The 24,050-nt window shown below is 42.1% G+C and overlaps 1 protein-coding gene across 4 annotated transcripts in view; it reads left to right on the forward strand.

Annotated features, from left to right (window-relative positions):
* FAM120B (family with sequence similarity 120 member B) overlaps positions 1–24,050 on the forward strand; it is a 99,813-nt gene that overhangs the window by 51,156 nt on the left and 24,607 nt on the right. For all 4 annotated transcript variants that reach the window (XR_016349231.1, XM_075924694.2, XM_089777355.1 and 1 more), the window contains exons 7-9: positions 13,939–14,145; positions 21,967–22,075; positions 23,419–23,559. Coding sequence is in view for 3 of the 4 variants with exons in the window: in XM_075924694.2 (XP_075780809.2) it covers positions 13,939–14,145; positions 21,967–22,075; positions 23,419–23,559 (457 nt within the window). In the remaining variant the exon portion in view is untranslated. The remainder of the gene's footprint in view (positions 1–13,938; positions 14,146–21,966; positions 22,076–23,418; positions 23,560–24,050) is intronic.

A 24,050-nucleotide genomic window follows, 5' to 3' on the forward strand; every position in this document is an offset into this window, starting at 1 on the left:
GCCTAGTGCTCCTACTGTGAAGTTGACCCAATGGAAATAACTGTGGGATATCTTAATAAAATAAACAACCTTGTGTAGATAAAGCCTTAGATACTCAGATCCGAAGTTCCCTTGTGCCAGTTTTCCCTACATTACCAAGTGATTTTCAGAAGATTTTTTTTCAGGTGGAGGGTGGCTACTTGACATTCTCCTATCTGTCTCTGTGTAGTTTCAGCAGTGGGTGGCCGGCCAGCAGTGTAACAGCACTGATGCAAACCCCCAGGCTACGTCTATATTGGCAAGATTTTGTGCAAATACTCTTTAACACAAGAGTTTTTGCGCTAGAGTATTTGAGTAAGAGAGTGTCTACACTGGTATGTGCCTTTGCACAAAAGATGTGCTTTTGCGCAAGAGCATCCGTGCCAGTGTAGACGCTCTCTTGCGCAAAAAAGCTCCGATGGCCATGTTAGCCATTGGGCTTTCTTGTGCAAGAAATTAACGTTGCCTGTCTACCCTGGCCTCTTGCACAAGAACAGTTGCACAAGAGGGCTTATCCCTGAGCGGGAGCGTCAGAGTATTTACGCAAGAAGCACTGATTTCATACATTAGAATGTCAGTGTTCTTGCGCAAGTACTCACAGCCGGTGTAGACAGGTGGCAAGATTTTGCGCAAAATCTTTCCAATGTAGACACAGTCCCAGTGTAGCTAGGATAAACTGCCATGCCATGCACATCATTGTAGTTTTATCTGTGCTTGAAAAGAAGATAAGTTGCCCCATCATAGGTGATGGTTATTTCATCCTTGCCAGTTGATATTAGGAATTTGCACTGATGGAAACAAGGATGAATTCCAAGTACAAATAAAACCTCTGTCAGGGAAAGATTAACTTCATATTGAAGGTCATAAAATTTGTTCACTGTGGTGTTTTCTGGTGTTGAGATTTTAACTGTTATAAGGTTGTCTCTTTCTTTGTATCAGTTGATAGAGTTTATGCATCTGTATTTCAAACACAATTTATATTTACCCCTTCTAGCAGTTTCCATGAGGAGCAAAACTAAGCTTTGCTTTTTATAATTCAGGTTTTAAGATATGATCTACTTTATTGTATTTGTTGCCTAAGCCTAGTTTGAGTACAATTAAATATATAATTACTTATATATTAGAGATGGGCTGGAAATATAGGATATGAGGTAATCTTTCATGAGTGACAAAAAATCAAAACAGAAATTCTACTACAGTGGTTTTTGGATTTTTTTCATTTTGGACCGTAAGAAAGTTTGAATTGCAGTTCAGACTCCTTTGGAAATCTTAGATATAGTTTGTGGACCCCCAGAGATCTGCAGACCCCATGTTGGAAACCATTGCTGTACTACAGTGGTTCCCAACACGGTGCCAGCTGGCGCCATGGGGCCCACGGGGGCATTTGTGTGCACCCACCAAGTGCACGTGCACGTGGCTCATGCGCGGCGCTAGACCCAGCCCCGGGCGCGCGGTGCTTGCGGGGGGACCCAGCCCCGGGCGCGCGGCTATGGGGGGGGCCCGCTCCCAGGAATGCGGCTATGGGGGGGCCCGCCCCCGGGCGCGCAAGGGGGGGGCCCGCCCTCTGGCGTCCAGCGGGCGAACGGCCACACCCCCTGGTGCCCGGCAACCTCAAATGGTTGGGGACTACTGCTCTACTAGTATGCTAGTCCAGCTCAGATTAATTTAAAATAACCAGTTTGTTTAGAAAATTAATAGCTTTAGATTCTGTTCACCATTGCTTGGTTTGAGTTCTAGCTCTTTAAGTTACTTTGATTAGATTTCATTTGTTTTAATTACTTCTCTTACATTGATTGATTTTAATCGGGAATTAGCAAGTACTAACCTGTCCAAGAATCTGTTTGAATAATGTCTGTTGTTGAATTTTTCTTTTGTATATAGACAAAAGCATGCTGCTTTGTGGGCAAAGCTTTCATGTCCATAAAAAATATGAATAAAAGCTACAGACTATTTGAGTAATTTTGTAATTTCTTTATGTAAGGGTTTGTTTAATTTTTATGGCCTATATCCTACCAGGCCAAGAGGAAGAAAACACAAGATAAGGAAAAAATAAATGCAAAAGATAAAATACTAAAACTGTGCTTGTTTCAGTGTAGAAAGTAAACCACAATTATTTTTCTATCACCTTGATGGGAACAGTATAAATCTGAATAGAATAGAATGTTAAACCCCCATTAAAGTAGCCAATCATATTAACACCATGTTAATATGCATGCAATGAAATTCTGTTAAACAGTTTATTGAGTCAGATAAATGAGCATCAAATCATTAAATATTCCTATCCAATCTTCTTAGTCTCATCTAGGACTCTTTCAAGCCTCCACTTGCGTGATCATACGTGCATCCACATTGTGCATGTTCAAACACATGCCCTTGCACTTTAAAAATGCTAAAATCTGTGCATACACACACACACACACATTAGAATTTGCATCTAGAGAACCTATTAAAGACATTTTGTGAGTTCATATTTTAGTACTTGTATGTACACATATTGTACATTTTTGAAGCACAGAGCATAGGCAAGAATTTGCATCTGCAGAATATGGTTGTGTATGTCCATGTAAGAAGAGGCATAATATCTGACCTAAAAAAATCTAAAGATGATGTTTGCATCCTCAAAATCTGAGCAAGAAAATATTGATTACCATCTAAAACTACTTTTATCTTGGCCGGCTGAAAATATTGCTACACCTGTAGTCAATTTAATAAACTTAATTTTGTTTGTTTCTTTAAATTGAGTTGATCTAGACAGGTCAATCATGTCTGAATGAATTTCCCTGCACATGTGACTATTTTTTTAAAGCTAGAACTGGAAAGTAATGAATTCCACATTGATCAACAGATTTCTATCCTCTCCCAAACATTATCATTATTGGTAGTTAACCTTGTTATATTAGCTGTTGCTTCAGGAATTCAGTGGGCTGATACAGTTTGGTATTGGAATTATACATTTTGAATCCAAAACTTACCTTTCCACCCCAACTGGTTGGGCAAAACGGCCAAAAAATCTTTATACTAATTTAAGAAAAATCTATAATCTAGCGCTCCCACAAACTGTTCAATGTGAGGCGAGATGTAAAATCTCATTTAAAAAGTTAACCGGTTAAACGTTATGTTTAACTGGTTAACCGGGATCCCACAGATGGGGGGCTGCTTGGGCCAGGCCAGACCGAGCCCACCATGCCACAGGCAGGGGCTGCTTGGGTCAGGCCAGCTAAGCCCACCACACTGTGTTGTGGGTGGGGTCTGCTCCAGCCAGCCCAGGCAGGGGGCCCACTGCACCATGCCATGGGTGAGGGCTTCTCTAGCCAGGTCATCAGTAAACATGTTACCCTGGTAAGCATGCTGATAAGACTGTTGCTTACTGGTTAACCCTTTAATACCCAATGTGAGTGTCCCTGCTCTTATGCAGATCCCAGTTCTGAAGTCAGTGGTGCTTCAAACAGACAGAGGTATTTGCCCACACCACCAATTTGCAGGATCAAGGATTGTGTTTGAAGAGCAGAAACAGATCTGAGATGGCAACAGAAGTCAGATTTCTCAAGTTGATCAAATGAGTGTTTATCTTACAGGGCACCATAATATTTTCATATTGCTTTTCAAAGTTAGATTATATATACAGCATGACTCAGGAGTAGGCCCACCAGGAGCTGTTTCAGCAACCTCAATTACAGTGCTAACAAAAGTGAATGAACTCTAAATGCACTTTTAAATCTTTAGTTAATATTGATAAATTGGGAACTCAGTCTTTTTTCCCCAAAATGTTAGTGTGTGGGACGCTTCTGTTGGTAAGAGCAACAGCAGGAGCACAGCACAAGTAGCTGGGGCAAGAGGATCAGTTCTCTCACATTGCCCCCTCCCCTTCCTACAAATGTCGTTGGTAGGTGCAGACACAGAATTCTAGTATTCAATCTTGTATCGCTTTGTCTCACATCATGCATGGAAGTCCTCTGTTTATAAAAATAATTAAAAGGTCAAATGCTGTTTCCAATAAGTAGTATTCTGTAGGGTTCAATGCCCTCGAAGGCAAGCCTCTTTTTTCTTTTAGAATTTTCTACTTATCCTCATTGTGATATCTTTGCATTGCTGACAGGAAGCAGTTGTGAACATTCCCACGGCAAAGACAGCCTATGGCTAGCCATGTGTGTTGACTCATTGTAGGTTCACTGTGCTTTTCGTATTATTTGTCAGTTTCCAGACGGGAGAGAGAGGCAGGGCGAACCTCTTCTTAGTGACTGTATTTATTACCTACTAAAATAAAGGACTCACTGTGCTAACTGTAGTCCTCATTCTTGTCAATATTGATTTCCGTTTGTAATTTTAAACAACCCCAAACTATTTTTAACCTACAAGAAGATGTTGGATTGGTGTTCCTTGAGAATAAAGCCCTCTATCTTCAAAACAGTTCCACTAGGAACTACAGCAGCATGAACTTCCTTTAACCTTTCCAACAGTGTGTGACCGTCGTGAGGATAAGTTAAGCTAGGGTTGCAAGTTAGTTCTATCTATCAAACAGCACAGCAATGCAGGGGCAAGATTAGAAAGGCAAAGGCACAGAATGAGTTCAAACTAGCTATGGGAATAAAGGGAAACAAGAAGACTTTTTATAAATACATTTAGAAGCAAGAGGAAGACCAAGGAGAGGGTAGGCCCACTGGTCAGTGAGGAGGGAGAAACAGTAACAAGACACTTGGAAATGGCAGAGATGCTCAATGACTTTTTTGTTTCAGTCTTCACCGAGAAGTCTGAAGGAACACCTAACATAGCGAATGCTAGTGGGAAGGGGGTAGTTTTAGAAGGTAAAATAAAAAAAGAACAAGTTAAAAATCACCTAGAAAAGTTAGATGCCTACAAGTCACCAGGGCCTGATGAAATGCATCCTAGAATACTCAAGGAGCTTATAGAGGAGGTATCTGAGCCTCTAGCTATCATCTTTGGAAAATCATGGGAGACGGGAGAGATTCCAGAGGACTGGAAAAGGGCAAATTTAGTGCCCATCTATAAAAAGGGAAACAAGAACAACCCAGGTAACTACAGACCAGTTAGTTTAAATTCTGTGCCAGGGAAGATAATGGAGAAAGTAATTAAGGAATCATCTGTAAACACTTGGAAATTGGCAAAGTGATAGGGAACAGACAGCATGGACTTGTAAAGAACAAATCATGTCACACCAATCTGATAGCTTTCTTTGATAGGATAACTAGCCTTGTGGATAAGGGAGAAGCAGTGGATTTGGTATACCTAGTCTTTAGTAAGGCGTTTGATACGGTCTCACATGATATTCTTATCAATAAACTAGGTAAGTACAACTTAGATGGGGCTACTATAAAGTGGGTGCAAAACTGGCTGGATAACTGTACTCAGAGAGTAGTTATTAATGGTTCACAATCCTGCTGGAAAGGCATAACAAGTGGGGTTCTGCAGGGGTCTGTTTTGGGACCGGCCCTGTTCAATATCTTTATCAACGATTTAGATATTGGCATAGAAAGTACGCTTATTAAGTTTGCAGATACCACCAAGCTGGGAGGGGTTGCGACTAATCTGGAGGATAGGGTCATAATTCAAAATGACGTGGACAAATTGGAGAAATGGTCTGAGGTAAATAGGATGAAGTTTAATAAAGACAAATGCCAAGTGCTCCACTTAGGAAGTCATTCTTCCGCTCTACTCTGCACTGGTTAGGCCTCAATTGGAGTATTGTGTTCAGTTCTGGGCACTACATTTCAAGAAAGCTGTGGAGAAATTGGAGAGGGTCCAGAGAAGAGCAATGAGAATGATTAAAGATCTAGAGAACATGACCTATGAGGGAAGGCTGAAGGAATTGGGTTTGTTTAGTTTAGAAAAGAAAAGATTGAGGGGGGACATGATAGCAATTTTCAGATATCTAAAAGGATGTCATAAGGCGATAGAACAAGAAGCAATGGGCTTAAACTGCAGCAAGGGAGGTTTAGGTGGGACATTAGGAAAAAGTTCCTAACTGTCAGGGTAGTCAAACACTGGAATAAATTGCACAGGGAGGTTGTGGAATCTCCATCTGTGGAGATATTTAAGAGTAGGTTAGATAAATGTCTATCAGGGATGGTCTAGACAGTATTTGGTCCTGCCACGAGGGCAGGGGACTGGACTCGATGACCTTTCGAGGTCCCTTCCAGTCCTAGTATTCTATGATTCTATGAACTTCCTTTAACCTTTCCAACAGTGTGTCTGACCATTGTGAGGATGAGTTAAGCAAGGGTTGTAAGTTAGTTCTATCATTCATAAATTCCAAGGCCAGACGGGACTATTGTGATGATCAAGTCTTGATGTTTGGTGTAACATAAACAATAGAACTTCCCTGAAATAATTTCTAGAACAAATCTTTTAGAAAAAGCATCCTATCTTGATTTTGAAGTTGCTGGTGATGTAGTATTCACTAATACCTTTGGTAAATTGTTCCAGTAATTAATTACTCTCACTGTTAAAAATGTATGATTATTTCCAGTCTAAATTTGTCTACCTTCATTATCCAGCCATTGGATGATGCTATTGCTAGACTGAAGAACGCATTATTAAATATTTGTTCCACCTATAGCAGGTTCTTATATAGACTGTAATCAAATCACCCTTTAACTTTCTCTTCATTAACCTAAATAGATTGAGCTATTTAAGTCTATTGTTATATAAGACATGTTTTTTAATTCTTTAATCTTTTTCTTATCAGAGGGGTAGCCGTGTTAGTCTGAATCTGCAAAAGTGTTGTACCAAATAAAAGCAAGCAGGATCTTATGAGGGGCATAAGGCAAAAAGCCACATTTATTGTAAAGATAATAATAAAAAAATAAAGAAAAGATAGAAGCAAACAGCGTTGTTAACTACTTAACCCTTATACATATAAACATTCATTCATCCATTCATTCAGGTTCTGTGTATTTGTTATAGTTACCAGCCTGGAAGTTGCTTGTGACAGAATACTGGCCATGTATTCTGTACACAAGTGATGGTAGTGGGGAGCGAAGTCCTGATCAGATGCGCATCTGAAGCTCCTGGTAGGCTGGCAGCAGAACCTTGGACTCTGATTCCATAGTTTTTTAGTCCAGTTCTTATAGGAATTTCTTCCTATGCCAGTCTATGGAAATTGCTGCATCATGCTGATGTCTCCAGGGTGGCTGCCAGGTGCTCGTCAGTGATCTCATCGGGTGGACCTCCAGTACTTGGTTTTCTCCACTTGACACCTTTTGGTTGCACTGGCACCTGACGCCTTCTTCAGCCCTTTGTTGCTGTATTCTCAGGCTGGCACCTCTCAGAACCATTCATTCATCGTCCAAGCACTCTCTCATACATTCATACAGTATTTTGTATAATAATAAAAGTTGTAGTTACAAAAGTTTCTGGGTGGTATTGCTTAAAACATTCTCTGAGTGCTGAGTAAAGTTACAGTGTTTTAAAGAGAACAGGCGTCAATTATGTAACAATGCCCTTAGTCAATTACAGGGCTTGGCTCCCATAGCAGAGTTAGTGGCTTGACAATGCATTGTTACAATGTATCTCTGCAATGTCAATTTCAAGCAGCCCCTTGCACAAGCTTGAGCATGCCCTGGAGCACAGAGGGGGGGCTGTTTCTGGCTACATAGGATTATATTCTTAACAGTTCTAAGTTACATGACCTAATACATTATAGTCTAAAGGGGCAATAATAATAATAAATCTAAACATTTAACAATCTTAATAAATAATAGTAATAATAATAAGAAGAATTAATAATAAATCTAAAACACTTTAAGTTGTGGGGAACAAATTATGGGGGGGGTCACTTCCATTTGGAGGAATCATTTTCAATACATTAATATGTTATCCCTACAAAAGCGGCGAGTAGTCCTGTGGCACCTTATAGACTAACTGAAGTGTTGGAGCATAAGCTTTCGTGGGCAAAGACCCACTTCGTCAGAATCTTTTCCTTGACTCTCTTCTAGAACCTCTCGAATTCATCAACATCCTTGTTGAATTTTGGACACCCAGAAGAAGTGGGGTGTGCCCACGAAATCTCATGCTACTATATATATATATATATATATATAATATATATATATATATTTGTTAGTCTCTAAAGTGCTATAGGGCCACTTGTTTTTTTTAACTTACAGACTAACATGGCTACCCCTCTGAGGCTTTTGGACACATTATTTCCACAGCAGTCACACCAGTGCCAAATACAAAGGTAAACTTGTCTGCTCCTACTTGAGATTCATCTGTTTGTACATCCAAGGATTGCATTCACCCTTTTGGCCACAGCATCACACTGGGAGGTAATGTTCATCTGATTATCCTGCAGGACCCACCAAAATTTTTTATTCTTTACCTCCGAGAATAGACTCCCCCATCATGTGAGTATGGCACATGTACATTCTTTGTTCCTGCATACATACATTTACTTTTATCCATATTTAGATGTGTATGATTTGCTCAAACCTATCTTGTGCAGCAGTCTGGATTGCCTTAGATCAGTGATCTGTCCTCTTTGTTGTTAATCACTCCTCCAATTTTGTGTCAGCTGCAAACTTTATCACTCTCCCAATTTTTGTTAGCTATAAACTTGATACTTGTGCAGCCCCTGATATCTCTGAGACTGTCAACACTGCTATCAGTAATGATGATGATTCTCTATGCCCAAACTGCTGGCACAATTAGTTTATTTACTTGTTCTCTCTATACAGTGACATGCCAGATGTATAATATTGAAAAATCGTTTTAAAACTGAAGGGTTTTTCCTGACATAAGGTAAAAGCAGACCTACAGTTTGACTGAGATCCAAAATCATGGTTATTAGTTATTAATCTTCTAAATATTGAAAACCAATCTGTAGTTCTATCAAGTAATTAATATTGAAACACCATTAATTCAGGGATCTCAAAGCATTTTACAGACACTGATTCTCACATGAGCCAAGCTTACACACTGTATTAATAATATTCCTTAATAGCTAGTTGTTTTAGCTCTTCAGGGTTAATCGGTATAAAAATTAATAATATATTTTGGTATGTAAATTAAGCAGATGTGAATCAAAATCCACACAGGAGCAAGTCTGTTGAGTAAGAAGAAAAAAGATTGCCCCTCACATATGACAGCATTTAATATTATTTTCACTTCAAGTTATAACTGTACTGCTTGGGTCTAAACAAGAAGTTTTCTTCTTTAAACTATTTAGTTTATTCAAGGCTATTTTCGTTGTGCTTTGTGAAATTTTTGTCTTTTACAGTTAAATTCCTGAACATCAGTATTAGGAAGTACTCTCAGGAAGATGGCATTACAGAATTCTCAGTCTCAATATAATGTATCTATTTTTTTGCATTAATCTAAAATTAATAGGACAACAAAAGTTAAGAGTATGTGTCATTATGCATTTTGGTAATGCTGGTGTAGTTGGTTATAGTATAGTGTATTACAATATTAGCCTTTGGGATTCTGCTTATTTGGTATAATATTCTCATTCTGTTATAACTCAGGTGCTAAGAACTTGATTTATGCTCACAATTAGCACAGCGTAGTACAAAATCATTGTATTTAGGTGTTTAAAAGCTTGTTGAAGAATGATAGAATTATGGGAGATTCCCCCACCTGGAAGTCCTGAAGATTACTATCAGAGTTTCTCCTCTGTCTGTACTCCCGCTTACTAAATCTTATATCATAATTAAAAAAACTAAACAAGTTTCATTTGGAAAATAAGATGCATCCTGTTAAGTACAATTATATATCATTTAAAAAATTATAAGAAGCTGTCCTCATTTCTTTGGCATGTCATTGAGACAACTTTAGTTCTAAATGATTCCTGTTTGTTTTTTCTTCCTCTTGCATATGGTATTAGAATAGAATAGCCTATTTCATCTAATTGAATTGCACAACATCCTTTAGTTTAGTGTGTAATAATAGGGTTTACTTAAAAACTCTTTGCCCTAGGGAGCTAGGTACATGATGTTCCTTATATTTTACTGTGTTGATCCTTTGGATTGAGCCCAAATCTCTGAGGCCTGGTTTGTTCCTGGAAAAGAATCCACGTATCTTTGGCTTTGCTGTGCTGTCTCTTGGCAAAAATTCTCAGCAGTTCAATATACTCTATGCTGTCATCTTCATTCTCTAGTTGTTTTTCAGAGGTGCTGTATGTATGTATTTCCTGAATCACTTTGGGCCCCTTCAGGGCTGGCAATCAAAATAGGCCCAGGAAATGGGTTGAGAACAGTCCTCCCCATGACATCACCCCTGCATGCCCCTCCCCCTTTCCCTGCATCCAGGGCCGGCCCTAGGTTTTTTGCGGCCCCAAGCCAAAAAATTTTTGGCTGCCCCTTCCCCCTTCTTTGTCCGTGGAGGGTGCGCACGCAAATGCAGCTTGCGTAGCTTACTGGAGGTGCGTGCACAAATGCAGCTTGTGCAGCTTCCTCGGGGGTGGGGCATGCGCTCTGGGGGGAGTCCAAACCCCCGGGCATTTTCATCTCCTAGGAGAGCGCCAGGGACTCGCCAGGGACTCCCCACGTGAGGACAATGGGAGGGCAGGTTCATCCACAGCAAGTCAGTTAAAGACTTCCAAAGCATGCAGCTGTCCACATCACCTAGTGCTGGAGTCCCGGTCCCACTCCTCACTCTGCAAAGGGATTTTATTATTAGAAGCCTTATAATCATTCAGACTCCAACCTCAACACATAAGCTGTCCAACTCTTGGTGTCCATGGACAACAATAGCCTCACTATACAATGAGACAGTTCAAGGGGATTAAGAGAACTTTGGTTTCAGCTCCCCAGCTCAACTGTCCAGAACAAGATAGGCACCAGACAACAAAATCCCACTAGCCTAGGACCTATTCTATGAGCGCTGCCCTGTGCTTTCTCGTTCAGGGACGGACCAAACAGCCTCTGGAGCAGGGTGGATTGATTTAAATAGCTTTGATTTAAATCTCTAATTTTAATCATGATTTAAACCGGCAAGCAGAAAACCTTGGTTTAAATGAGCAATTAATCATTTAAATTATACTTTTAAAATATTTTCCTAAAGGATGGTTGAGTCTTATTGATTAGCAACCTTTAAAACATGTTGATTTACAACTAAATATAAATTTTATGCCAAACTCCATCACTACCTTCCTCATGCCCACCCCTTCTTTCAAGCCTTTTCCCAGCACTTCTCCCTTCCCCCTTTAGCCCTCAGTGCCCTTACTCTCTCCTCTCCCAGCATCACCCTATCCCCCCTCCCACTGACACCTCCCCTCCTGCCCTTTTCCTCATTGTCTCCACTTGTTCCCATGGCATTTGTCTCTTCTCCACCCTGTCCCTTGGTGCCTTCCCCTTTCTTCTCCTGACCTGCCTCCCTCCCCTCAGCACAAGCCCTTCCTGTCCCACTCCTTCCCCCTATTTTCCTCCTTCCCTTCCCCCACCTTCTGTCTTCCAGTTTGTGGGGCTGGAGTCTGTGATCGGGCCCGAGAAGTCCCCGCAGCCTTGGCCCCAGCTGCTTCTGGGGCTCTAGACCACATGCCGGGCCTGGAGCTGAGCCGCGCAGTGCTAATTTTACTGAAGGCCCCGCACCAGCTTTGGGTCCCGTTAGCAGGAACATGAGTGTGGGGGGGGAAGTCCCCACCCCCCCAGATCTGCCATACAGAGCACAGCTGTGTAAGCGGGTCCGTACCAGAGGCATAGCGAGGGTGTTTTGTGCCCAGGAGCAAAGGCCTAATTTGTTACTCTGGATCGTATTATGTCCTTTTATAGAAACTTTGTATACTTTTACAGAACATAGAAACTTTGTATTAAGCCTTTTTACATAAAAACCTTGTATCTTGTAGACTTTGTACCCCCCCCTTTGCTAAACTGATTGTCCTGTTGAGTGAATAAGGTGTGAATCGATAAGGCATGAAGGAAAAGTATCTCTGGGCACTTGCAATGGTTGGAGAAAGCTGGAAGACAGATTCAAGAACAATAAGAACAACGGAACCTATGAAGTGGGCTCATTGAAAGAAGGCTGGACTTATGGATGCCTTGGGACTAAGCAGCAAGCGCCTGCTTTTGGAAGGTCCCTCTTTGAAAGTGAATGGGGGAGCATTGCCCCCCATGCACTCACCCCTCCTCTCCCAGAGCAAGGCACCCCCAGTGCCTGGGGGAGCACAAATGCTCCCCTACCCTCCCAGCCAAGCACCGGAGGAACATACCTTGAAAACCACTGCTCCGCCCACCTAGCTGGCTGCTTCAGCTGCAGTTTGGAGAGAGCCGCTCAGCCGCAGCAGCACTTAGCCAGCCGACAGCTCCTGGACCCAAGAGCAGTGTGCATTCTCTGGTCCCACCCCAGCCAGACACCCCCCCCCAGAGTAGCACCCGGAGGGCAGGGGCAACTGCCTCCCCGTCCCACTTCGCTACGCCTCTAGAGTGGGGAGGGGTGGGGGGGGGGGAGAAAGGGCCATGCAGAGCTAGAACTCCGGCAGCTGTTCCCAGGAGTGGTTTTCCGGGTTTATTCCCCTCCTCCTCCAGCAGCCACCAGCCGGCCCTTTGGCCAACGGCCCACCGGGAAATTCCCAGTATCCTGTCCCTGGGCCCCTTCAAACTGTAAGATGTTGTCATTGTTGAGACAATGATTATGGTTCTCTGTTGCACCTTAAGCAGAGAACTCTCAGGCCGTGGAAGGGATGATAGACAAAGATATTTTTAAGCCACCTTTCTGCCCTCTCTAATCTGAGCTACTCTCGGTACCAGTGCAGCCCCTGGTATAACTTGCAGCTGGGGCAGTAGCTTTAAGTTATGGTAACCTCTATGGGCTGTTCTATCCATGGTGACATTGCCAAGAATGGAGCCCTCCTGCCCCAGCAGATTCCTCTGCCAAACCCTGTGAAAATGACATTATTCAGAAGACAGCTTCGACCTTCCCATGCAGTGCCTACATCAGAGGAATTGTCCCTTTGCTGGCTTCAGAGCTCTTACGGTATGGGTTCCCAAACTGGCAGGGGGCGTGAAGAAATTCAAGGGGAGGCACAAGGTGTCCCAGCCCCCTCTCCCCAATCAAGTTTTGTTGCCCCGATCAGTTCGTGGTGATGTGTGGGTGGTTTTTTTTTTGTTTGGTTGGTTTTTTTTGGCTGCTGTTTTGGGGAAGAGGGCGTGAGGGTTTCTCAAAAATCAAAAAGGGGGAGTGACGCTAAAAAGTTTGGGAACCATTTTCTTAAGGCATTTTTACTCTATCATGACAGCAGGTTAAATCCCTTGCCACAAATGTATCCTGGCTGCAAGGTTTTTTAAGATTCATTTTGTATTTCTTAAATGGTGTGTCTACCATTCCAGTGTTTCTTCTGAAGAAATTTGTATTAAAAGAAATTGAATTTTGGACTGCAGGCAAAGAAATCTTAGTGTTTAAAATATTTCTATAGTTTGAACTCAATTAACCCTGCTCCTTCAAATGTTATAGCTTGTATGGTCTCCATCAAGTGTGGTAACATTTCTCATTTGACCCAGTTAAGAAAAGTCTTCTGAATCAATTAAACTTTTCAGTTAAAGTTTTAAATTACACTAAAGGAATCTCTGTTGGGAACTGCTAATGTTTAAGAAACAGTATAAAGATTATAATTAACTCTACTTATTTATTTGGTCTTTCACTGAATCAATTTTTAGTTTTAAGTATATCAAATTTTAAAATTTGTGTGTGGTATTGGACTCCTAATTTCTTGTAAACAAATTGCACAAATTCCTTTACTTTAAGTGAATTAAAACCTCAATATGCAAATAAACATGATGATGCTGCAAAGCTCTTTAGCCCCTATCGGGGCAGAGGACAGCAATATCAGAGTTCCCCTGGCCTAGAGCCAGCAACAAGAACCATTGTTTGGTGCAGAGGAGGTGCCTGTATAGTTTGTGCCATGGTGTAATAATCACTCAGAAGTTCACTTTTAGATCCTCTGGTGTTTGTGTTTTTTAATTTTTACAGCTTGCCCAGGTTGATTCCAGAGCTGTACACCTTGGTTCTCTCTTCATTCGTGGACTTACAACTTTGATTATGGCCAATGGTGCCTGTGGTTTTCCATTGAATATGGATGATTTGATGCCCTGGAAGGTGTTTGATGGAAAACTTTTTCAAAAGAAATATCAGCAGTCACACAGAGGGTGTTCTTTGGACGAACTTTTGGAGGGCAATGTGAGTATATATGTATACCTTTCAAAAGTTATACATTCTTTCTTGAAAAGCCGTAGCCATCATCTACAAACATTTTTTTATTTTAAAAAGGAGGTTTTCACTGGTCTCATTTCATCACTTTCTGCTCCCCTCCCTTCCCCAGCCAACCTCCTCTGCCTGTGGCCCCATGCAAGTAAAATTCATGTTGAGGCTATTGAGGCCGTTCCAATTTTACTTTTATTATAGCTTTTTGCCACTTTAAAAATAAGAAGAAAATACAAAATTGGTCATCTGTTTAAAAAAATATGTTGCAATTTCTGATCTAACTGTAAAATTTTGAAAAGTACCTTAGGATTAGATTTTTTAAAGGTATTTAGATGCCTACAGATACAGATATTACATGCTTTTGTGAATCCCAATAGGTGCTTACCTGCATCTTTAGGCACTCAATTATCTTTGTAAACCTGACCCTAAGAGCCTAAATCACATTTTCAGAACTGATTTAGGCACTTGGGAGGCGAAGTTCCCACTGAAATTGTAAATTAGATTCTTCATTGCCTATGTCACTTTTGAATGTGGAAATTAAATTCCTAAATCACTTAGCTTTTGAAAATGTTACCTATTATCATGGGTGTCCACTAGCCTAAGTGGCATAAGTGTCTGGTGGTTTAGGCGAGGGAAGGCTTTGCCTTCCCAAACCGCCAGCCTGGCCCTGCCCACAGTCCACCCTCAGAACACCTGCTGGAGGCGTACTGGGGGTGAAATGCTGCCCCAGTGCCTGCCCTCCCCTGTTCTCCTGGCCAGGGAGGCTGGAACCACGCGACTGCCTCCCCTCTCCCAGTGCTCTGGGAGCTGTACTGTGTGCACACTCCCCTCACCTCTCTGCCCCTCGCCAGTGCTCCAGGGGAGTTGGGGAGCCCTCATTATGCTGTCCTGCCTCCTCCCCTCCCTGGTGTTCCTGGAGCTTGCTGCCCACATGCTCCTTTCACATCTCTGCTCCTCCCCAGTGCTCCAGGGAGGTGGGGGAGCATTTGGTGTGCTGCCCCACTTCTCTGCCTCTTCCTGGTGCTCCAGGTTGCTGGGATGTGCTTGGGCTCTGCCCCGCCTCCTCCCTCAGCAGAGGGGGCAAGGCTGTAGGTGGGGCTGGAGGCCACCTCCCCAGCCCCAGTTGTACCAGCTGCCCATGCTAGGCAGAGGAAAGCTTTGCCCTTTCCAAACTGCCAGGCATGGCCTCACCCACACTCCACCCCCAGAATGCCTACTATAGGCATTCTGGGGGTGGAGTGTTGCTGCCCCTAGTGCCCACCCTCCCTGCTGCTCCAGGCCGGAGAAGCTGGGGACGTGTGTTACCCGCCCTCCCTGTGCTCTGGGGGCCAGGGAGGCTCGGGCTGGCTCAGGCTGCGCAGCTTCCTCTCTCCTTAGTGCTCCAGGGGCTAAGGAGGCTTGGGCTGCGCAACCTCCTCTCTCCCCATTGCTCCGGAGGCTCAGGCTTTATGGCCTCCTCCCTCCCCGGTGCTCTGGGGACTGCGGAGGCTTGGGCCATGCAGCCTCCTCCCTTGCTGGTGCTACCATGGTGGTGGTGGGGGGCACACGCTCAGCATGCTGCCCCATCTCCTCCCCTCCCCATGGTGTGGGAGGGGCCTCTGCGGAAGGAGCAGGGTTGTAGGTGGGGCTGGGAGTCAGTCTTCCTCCCCCAGCTGCACTGACCTATCAGATTTCTCTTTGAAACCTTTTATATGATGTTCTTGCAAGTATCATATAGGATCATAATAAATTAGAGATTATTTGACTGCTTTTTCCATTTGCTTACTTAGTCCATTTGACAGCATTTTGCGTGTTGTCAGTTTTACTGGGGGTTTTTTTCTTTGTAGCCATTTAGGCCCCAATCCTGGAACTGATTATGTGGGATAGGTGGACTCCACCTGTGTTAAACATGTTCCCAAACAGATACAGAGGTTTTCCCAAGCTGAGTCATTTGCAAGGTTGGATCTATAGAGCCAGGCCTCGACGATCGTGGCGAAAATCCACTCGCCAGCCCTGCACTGCATATGCGCGCACCGCCAGTGAACAGTGCGACTGGCTGAAATCTACTTGCCATGGGCGAGTAGATAAGTGGATTTGTCGAGCCCTGTATATAGCCTTATCCAAATCCCAATAAAGTCAATGAAATCTTTTTATTTCAGTGGGTTTTGGATTAGGCTGATAATTCCTCCTCTGGTTTGTTTGCTTCTTTCCCACAATAAATATATTAAATAGGAAAATATGAATTTAAATCTAAAAAAATTGTCAGGAGGTCCCATACAGGTGGTAGAACAGTTAACTTATGGTTTTTCTTTTGGGAAACTTAGTAGATTCCAAGTTAATGATGACTCATGCAAAGACTATCTAGGCAGTGATAAAAGATTGGTTTTTGTTTTGTTTTTAAAACTTGTCAGCTAATGTATTTTAACTAATATTTTAAACCCCTAGTGTAGTCAGGGCAAGTTGTATTTTAAACAAGTTTTAACTATTTGAGTGAACCCCATAAGGGAGCGGAAGGTTTGCCTTGACCAAAACACACATAAGGTGTGTATTCTTTTAAAACCTCCTTTTAATGTAGTGTAAACATTCCCTGAGTGGAACAGTTCTGTTGTGGAAAAATAGTCTAGACTCTTGAATTTTTAGAGTAGTTTGAATATCTTTTTCTTTTTTTAGTTACGATTTCATGTTACATATATGGCAGAGAGAGCTCCCAGACTAATAAAATAATTTTCCATATTTTCAGTTTTGAAAGGCCAGGATCTGTTTTTGAATGCATTCCCTAGAGTTTGGCTGTGGACATTGGCATTGCAACAAATTTACATGATTGGTTGTTGCTGCTATTATAAAGTTAGCTTTATAGTTACAATTGGTTCTTATTCCTGGCACAGCCTGATGTAGTGTGGGGAGCCAAGATCTTTCAGTACTTATTTCTTAGCAGTCTTCCCATGAGCATCATAAATGTGATCTACTGAGAGCTACAGCATTATATTCAGAAAAGTTATTCTATGGGTAATGTTCTGTGATTGAAAAGTGAAAAAGTTGTTCCTTTCACTGTTGCTCGCTACCTGTAAACTCCAGGTGCCACTTCTCTACCGGTGCTTTGAAATGGGTCCATGTAACTTGCAGGTTAGGAGATGCTGTCTGAAGCTACGTCTACACTGCACACTTATTTTGGAATAAACTATTCTGGAAGAAATCATCCAAAATAGCTTATTTCGAAATAGTGTGTCTACTCTACAGGGAAGCCTGAAAATTAGTAATTACTTTGAAAGGCTGGGGAGAAGAGCTATTTCGAAATAGCAAGAGTGGAGCATCCACACTACTGCTATTCCAAAATAGCTATTCTGGAAGAGGCATTATTACTCGTGGAGTGCAGTTTCCAAACACCGAAATAAGCCGCCTGTTATTTCGAAATTATTTTGAAATAACGGGCTAGCTGTGTAGATGGTCACATAGCTAGTTCGGAATAACGCTACTGTGTAGACGTACCCTGAGTTATTTTGATCATAAAAATATAATTAAGTATAAGAACGGCTTTAAATAAACTACACTAGAAGTCCTTTATCAGGTTCATTCATAGCACAGCTTAGCAACTTCCTGAGCACTCTTAAGGGCCAATTCACACAGACTTGCACCAAAAGAGTAAAAGGTAGGAATTAAAATCAATTTAATTATTTTGTGCAGTTTTGTGTAAACTAGTCTTAAATGGTATCAGCAGCCATAATGGATAGCAATGGAAGGATAAGCCTTGGGCTTCTGTTACAGATAAAAACAATGTTTATTGATTAAAAAATAAATAAATTAAACTTATATTGGGCCTCTCTTTTCTTTAGCAGTTATCCAATTAGTTTGTTTATCCATACAGAAATTGGATATAATAACTTCATAAAATAGAGAAGCAATGATGATATCATTTAATTAGACTTTTTCTTGTGTGTCGCACTAATAAAGTATGTTCATTATTTATTTTTTAAAATTCACAAGGAGTTAACTGACAGATTCAGTATGCATTATGTTTTGTCCTTTTTCATCATTTTGTTGCTGCTTTTCAATCTGTCTTTCTAAGCACTTTCTGAGCTTCTTCTCCCAAGGATGTAGGGGGATATTTTTAGCATTACCAGTGTCAATCCACAGAAAGTTGTCAAATAAAGCTACAAATTGTGAATAAAACTGTATTGATAAGTAGATTTGTCAACTTTGAAACTTTGTTAGGAAAATTCACTAAAGCTTAGGGTGAGTTGTATTCCACCAGGACAGAGATTGTCAACCTTTTTAAACCAAAGAGCCAATCTAAATTCAGAACAAGTAGTCAACAAAGAGCCTTATAAGAATGCCCTTTTGTATGACTGAAAATATATAACTTAATATGATTGATAATTGACATAATGATTAATAATAGCATAAATGAAACATTGTACTCACAGACTTTATTTAATGGGACTTCTGCTACTGCATCTTTTTGCACATATTTTTGAAGTTTACATCATAACTGATCAAATCCAACTTCATGCACGCATTCATGCTGTCTTCTGTCAATCTTATGGAAAGGAGCTGGGAATGTGGGGAGGGGCAGGAGTCGGGGTTGGAGTGTATAAGGGGCTCAGGGCAGGGGATTTGGGTGTCTGATGGACTCAGGGCACAAGCTTGGGGTGTGGCAAGGGCAGGGGACTGGGGATGTACGGGCGCAGGAGCCTGGGGATGTGGGTATGCAGGAGTTTGGGACTGTGGGTTTGATGGGCTCAGGGCAGGGGGTTCAGGTGTATGATGAGCTCGGGATTGGTGGGGGGATGGAGATTGCAGGAGTGTTACGATGCTGAGGCCAGATGGGGGCTGGGCCCCAATTGAGGGCTTGTTGGCCAGGCTTCATTTTTAAATAAAGTAAAATCTTATGTCCAACACAGAAGGTTTCAGCATTTTCTTTATTTATGGCAAGAGTGGGGAACCTTTTTTGGGTCGGGAGCCACTGACCCACAGAAAAATCAGTCTGGGTCCACACAAGTGAGAAACAACAACAACAAAAAACCTCCTAAAACCCCCAGTCCTCACTGATGTGGCCCCCAACTGGAAACACCTCACTCCCCTGGTGCTCCAGCCCCATGGTGGGGAGAGGGCAGGGAGGACTGACATTCGAGGCCCCAGGCCAGATTTACTCTTTTGGGGTTCCAGGGTTAGTGAATTTTGTGGGCCCCCCAGGCTCTGGGGTAGGGCCAAAAATGCAGGGTTAAGTGTGTGGGACAGGGCTGCCAGTGAATGGGATAGGGATGGGAGTGTGAGGTCTGGATGGGAGGTAGGGTGCAGGCACAGGATGGGAGTAGGGTGTCTGGATGGGGAGAAGGGACAAGAGCAAGGATGGGGGCAGGCTGTCTGGCCATGGGGTAGGAAGCAGGCTGAGTGCAAGGTGTCTGGCCAGGGGGACGAGTGAAGGGGTGGGGGTGTAGGGTCTGGGCATGAGGAGGTGGGGGGACACTTGTTTTTGCACCATGTAGCAGGCACTGTGTAACATGGCCTCTTGCTGCTCCCATTCGCCAGAAGAATGCCTCCAGGAAGTGTGTCCCGAGGAAACAAAAAAGACAGCACATGGAGCCATTTTTCACTCCACATGTTCCCCGTATGCTGGATCTGGCGGGGAGGCTCGGGACTTTCTTCCCCCAGGAAGCTGGCACTGGTGTTCCAATCTTGCGGGGACGGGGGAGGGGATTATACTGTAGTGCCAGTGCTGGCTCCCTGCTACAGTAGGAAATGGAGGGGCTGTGATGAGGCTCCAGAAGAGCAGTATCTGGCTCCCTAGTGAGCCATATTTTGCTTGTGAGCCATAGGTTGCCACCCCATGCACTAGAAACTAATTAAACCCCTCTAGTTAGCAGACATCTTGTCAACCTTTCAACTTTGTCAAGTACTAGCAATTTAGATCTCATTTTAGGCTACTTTTGTCATTCAGAAGTGTTAAAATGACCCCTTCAAATCTTTGCCAGCAAGTACAGCTGTGAACAGAGCTTTGGCAGAAGGAGCATTCCCTTACCGACAAAGCTAAAGCTGCTTATTGGGGGTGGAAGTATTTTGTTGGCAAAAGAGCCAACAAACAGTGGCTATGTTGCCAAAATTTTAGGAGCATGGCTGTAGCACAGCAGTTTCACTAAAAGCTGTAATGTGTAGACATATTCTTAGTTCAGGGGAAGGGAGCCTATGGCCGGGAGCCGCACATGGCCCCTGACTTGCCTGGATTAAGCCCCCAAGGCTCAGGGCTCCCCCCAAGCATCAGGGAAATGGCTTTGGCCCTCAAGCTATGCGTCCCGTACTTCTCGCCCAGACTCCCACCCTACTTCTTGCCCAGATTCCCACCCCAAGCCTGCTCCTGCACCCTACCACTCTGCCAGACACACCAACCCCTAGCACATTGCTGCACCCTCACTCCCACTCAGACACCACACCCCAAGCCTGCTTTCCAGCAGCCCCTTCCCTCATTTTTTGCCCTGCCCTAGAGCAAGGTTTCCTCTAAGCTGCATGGCAGCACAGTCCAGTAGCTCTTTAATGAGCCCTGCCTAGGAACTCAAGGTTACCGTGCATGGAGCTGCCTGGCTCATGGAAGGGCACATCTCCCTCAGCTACAGTAGCAGCTCCCTTCTGAGGACAGAGCAGTGAGTCTCTCCCAGCTGGTAGGGACACATCCCCTCCTTACCTGTTGGGAGAGACTTACTGCTCTGTCTTCAACAAGGAGCTTCTACTGTAGCTGAGGGAATGTGGGAAGTGTCTTTCTGCTTCTCTTTAAGGGGCCATGTCAGTGGTTTTTTTTGTTTGTTTTGGGGGGGGGGGGGGTTTGCTTCTCCTTTTGTGCAATCCCTGACTAATTTTTTTTCTGTGGGTCAGTGGGTATATGCAACCACACTTAAGCTGCGGCCCTTGGCATGTGATGTGCTGTGAGTAACATTGTGGCCCCTGGGGCTTCCAAAGTTGAGTCGCCCAGGCCTAAGTTATTGAAGCAATTGTTATCCCAGTGCAAATCAGTTCAACTTTGTGAGAATCAGCAGATTAGCTTATAGGCAGAGACTCCCCAGCCTAGCACTCCTACCAGCATTCCAAAAATAAAAATTAATAGGAGGAAGTTATTAGGACCTGATCATGTCAAGGTGTCTGCAAATCCCTTTTGAATCAGTGGAAGTTCAGGAAATGCAGCACCTTGCTGTATAGGTGCTGTAGTTAAATAACTTATTTGCCCTGTGGACAATTGGACTTCTCCATCAAAGGATCCATTGGATCAGAACAAATCAAAGCTTTTGGCTTATGTCCCTTCTTCTATGTTTAGTCTAGGTAGGTTATATTCTGTCAATCAACAAATATCTAAAATATGGCTGACGTTATTCTGCCAATGTTTCTTGGGTTATATGAAGTAAAATGTGCAGACTTGATTCTCACTGATTCAGTTTCTTTCACTGTAATGAACACATGCATCTATTCATCAGGCCTTATCAAGTCGTTTTAGCCATGGTTCCTTAAGGTAAGGCCTAGTCAGGTGTGTCTGTAGAGGCAAGTCAGTGTGATAGAAAGCAAGGGCTGCAAAGTAATTTACAGAGATGAGTAGAGCAAGAAAATTGAACTTCATTAAAAAAGGAAGGAAACAAATATCCCCTTTCTTCCCTGTACCCCAAGAACCCTCTTTCATTATGGAATATTCTGAGCTTGGTTCTTAAAAAAATGACAAACCAAAAGAATATTGCAAGGCAGGACAAGCCAAATTCTTTTGTTTTTTGGTGTTATAGTGTTGCTATTCTTGAAAAAAGAAAAAGAATCCTACCATAGTAATTGATTTAATTCCATTGTCTGCAGGGATCTTTGCACATGCAGTTCCAGAATCTGAAGTCACTCATTTGCAAGGCTTGCACAGTAAAGAAGAGAACAATTCAGAGCAGACAACGAGGGAATGAATTTATCACAGGTTGGAATCATGTTAATTGTACAGTAAACCCACCATATTGATTATATCTATTACTTTTCAACAATCCCTTAGGCAATTTGTCAAATAAGTCCAGGGAGAACTTGCTGATGCTAACTGAAGGAAGAATTTGAGTCAAAGCTTCTGATTTTAGAAAATGTCATTATTTCCTAGATTTAGGGGAAATAATATTTCCATCCAGTTACACGGCTAATAAAATGTATGTATGTAATAAATACAATAATGATTACTGTCAGAATAATGACTATTCTTGTTCTTACAAACAAAAGCTATTTTGTTCTGTAGTAATTAGATGACTCAAGATTTCCCATTCTGCTTTCAGGAAGTGTTCTTCAGGGTAACAATATTGAAGCGTTTTGAACACACATTGGTATTTTTTTCACAGTTCAGTCTGTGCATGCTGATGTTTCAAAATGCTTTGTAATTATTCTCAATTTAAAGCTTATAAGTTGGCATCAGTTTTAATAACAATTGATGCATTTCAAAGTGCTGTTGCTGCACAATTACTTAGCCTTTGTTGATGAAATGCAGATAATACAAATGGGCATGATTCCTTTGATCTTATTTGTTATCACCCAACAAGAGAAAAGATTTAATCAAGTCTCAAGCTTTTGATCATATTTATTCACAAATGTAAGAAGAATCCTTTCTTTTCCTCCCTACCCTTTGTTTCATGTTGTCTTTGTAAGTGGATGGAAGCTTTTTGATAACCTTTAAGTGTATGGGATTGTTAGATTTCTGTCATTCCTCAGTGCTGGCTGCATTGGATTTTTTTTTTAATTGGTACATCTCTTACCTCCATTGCCACATTGGCATTTGGAGGTACATGGTTTTCAAAGACCTGATACTGTTTATAGAATAAAGGGTATATGAAATGTATTAAGATATCCATATTAGAGCCTTTCATCAATGGAGCATTAAACTGGATTAGCATCCATCATGACTTGTGGATTCATGTTGAACTGTTTTCAGTTTTATTTAAGGCTCCAGCATGGACAAAGTTGTTTGTGTGTTTTGTTTTTAATATATCTATCTTAAACCACCATAGAGTTTCAGTGTGGTTTCTGAAGACTCTTACACAGTTTGTAACCAGGATCAGTGTGTATAGAAACTGAGCTGTGCGTGCATGCACAGAACTGTAGGTAGTTATGTTAAGTATGAAAGGGAGAGTGCTAACTATTTATTTGGAAGAATCAAAATTCCACATGAATATTGTTGCATATACCTATAAAATATTATTTCCAAAAAATGCAGAATATGGTTTATATGTTGTTCGTGAAATTGTACATATAGTCAATATCAAACTGTTAAATATTGTTCCTTAGAAATGCAAGGAGGAGGAAGGGGTCGTGATTTCCAGCAAGCGCACGCAACTTATTTCATTCCACCACATCATACTCAGAACAGGGGATTCCAGAGGAGAGGCGCTCAACCTTACTTTCAAGGGTCTGAGGCCCAACCTTCTGGTAAAAAATCAATATTAAAAAAAATAGATTTGACACTGCAAAAGGTATATGACTGTCTGTGCCTAAACATATATCATGTATATTGTACATTATAGGTATGATCCTGCACCCATAGTAAACAATGACAAAACTCCACTGTATCAATGAGATTTGTGAAATAGTATTAGTTGAAGCTAAACCTACAAACTGCATATAGAGTTCTATTATGACCCAGTGTGTTCACTCATTTGTAACTTTTGGAAAAATTCTTCTGCAGGGCTGAAAATTCTCGTGTTTGGTCTCAGAATTGTTTTAGAAAGTTTGTGGTTTTTAATTACCACAGTAGCATAGAAATGCCCAGCTAACAATCAAGTAAAGCACATGAGTACATGTTTAATGTTAAGATCTAAAGGCAAGCTGAGTTCTTTCTTGGTAAGAGTTGACCATAAATCACTCATCAGCAACACCTGTTGGTTTAACACAAGAGACATTTAAAAGAAGCTAAGGTCAGT

This window comes from Pelodiscus sinensis, chromosome 3 (genome assembly GCF_052426305.1).
Source record: "Pelodiscus sinensis isolate ZL-2025 chromosome 3, ASM5242630v1, whole genome shotgun sequence".
Classification (NCBI taxonomy): Eukaryota; Metazoa; Chordata; order Testudines; family Trionychidae; genus Pelodiscus; species Pelodiscus sinensis.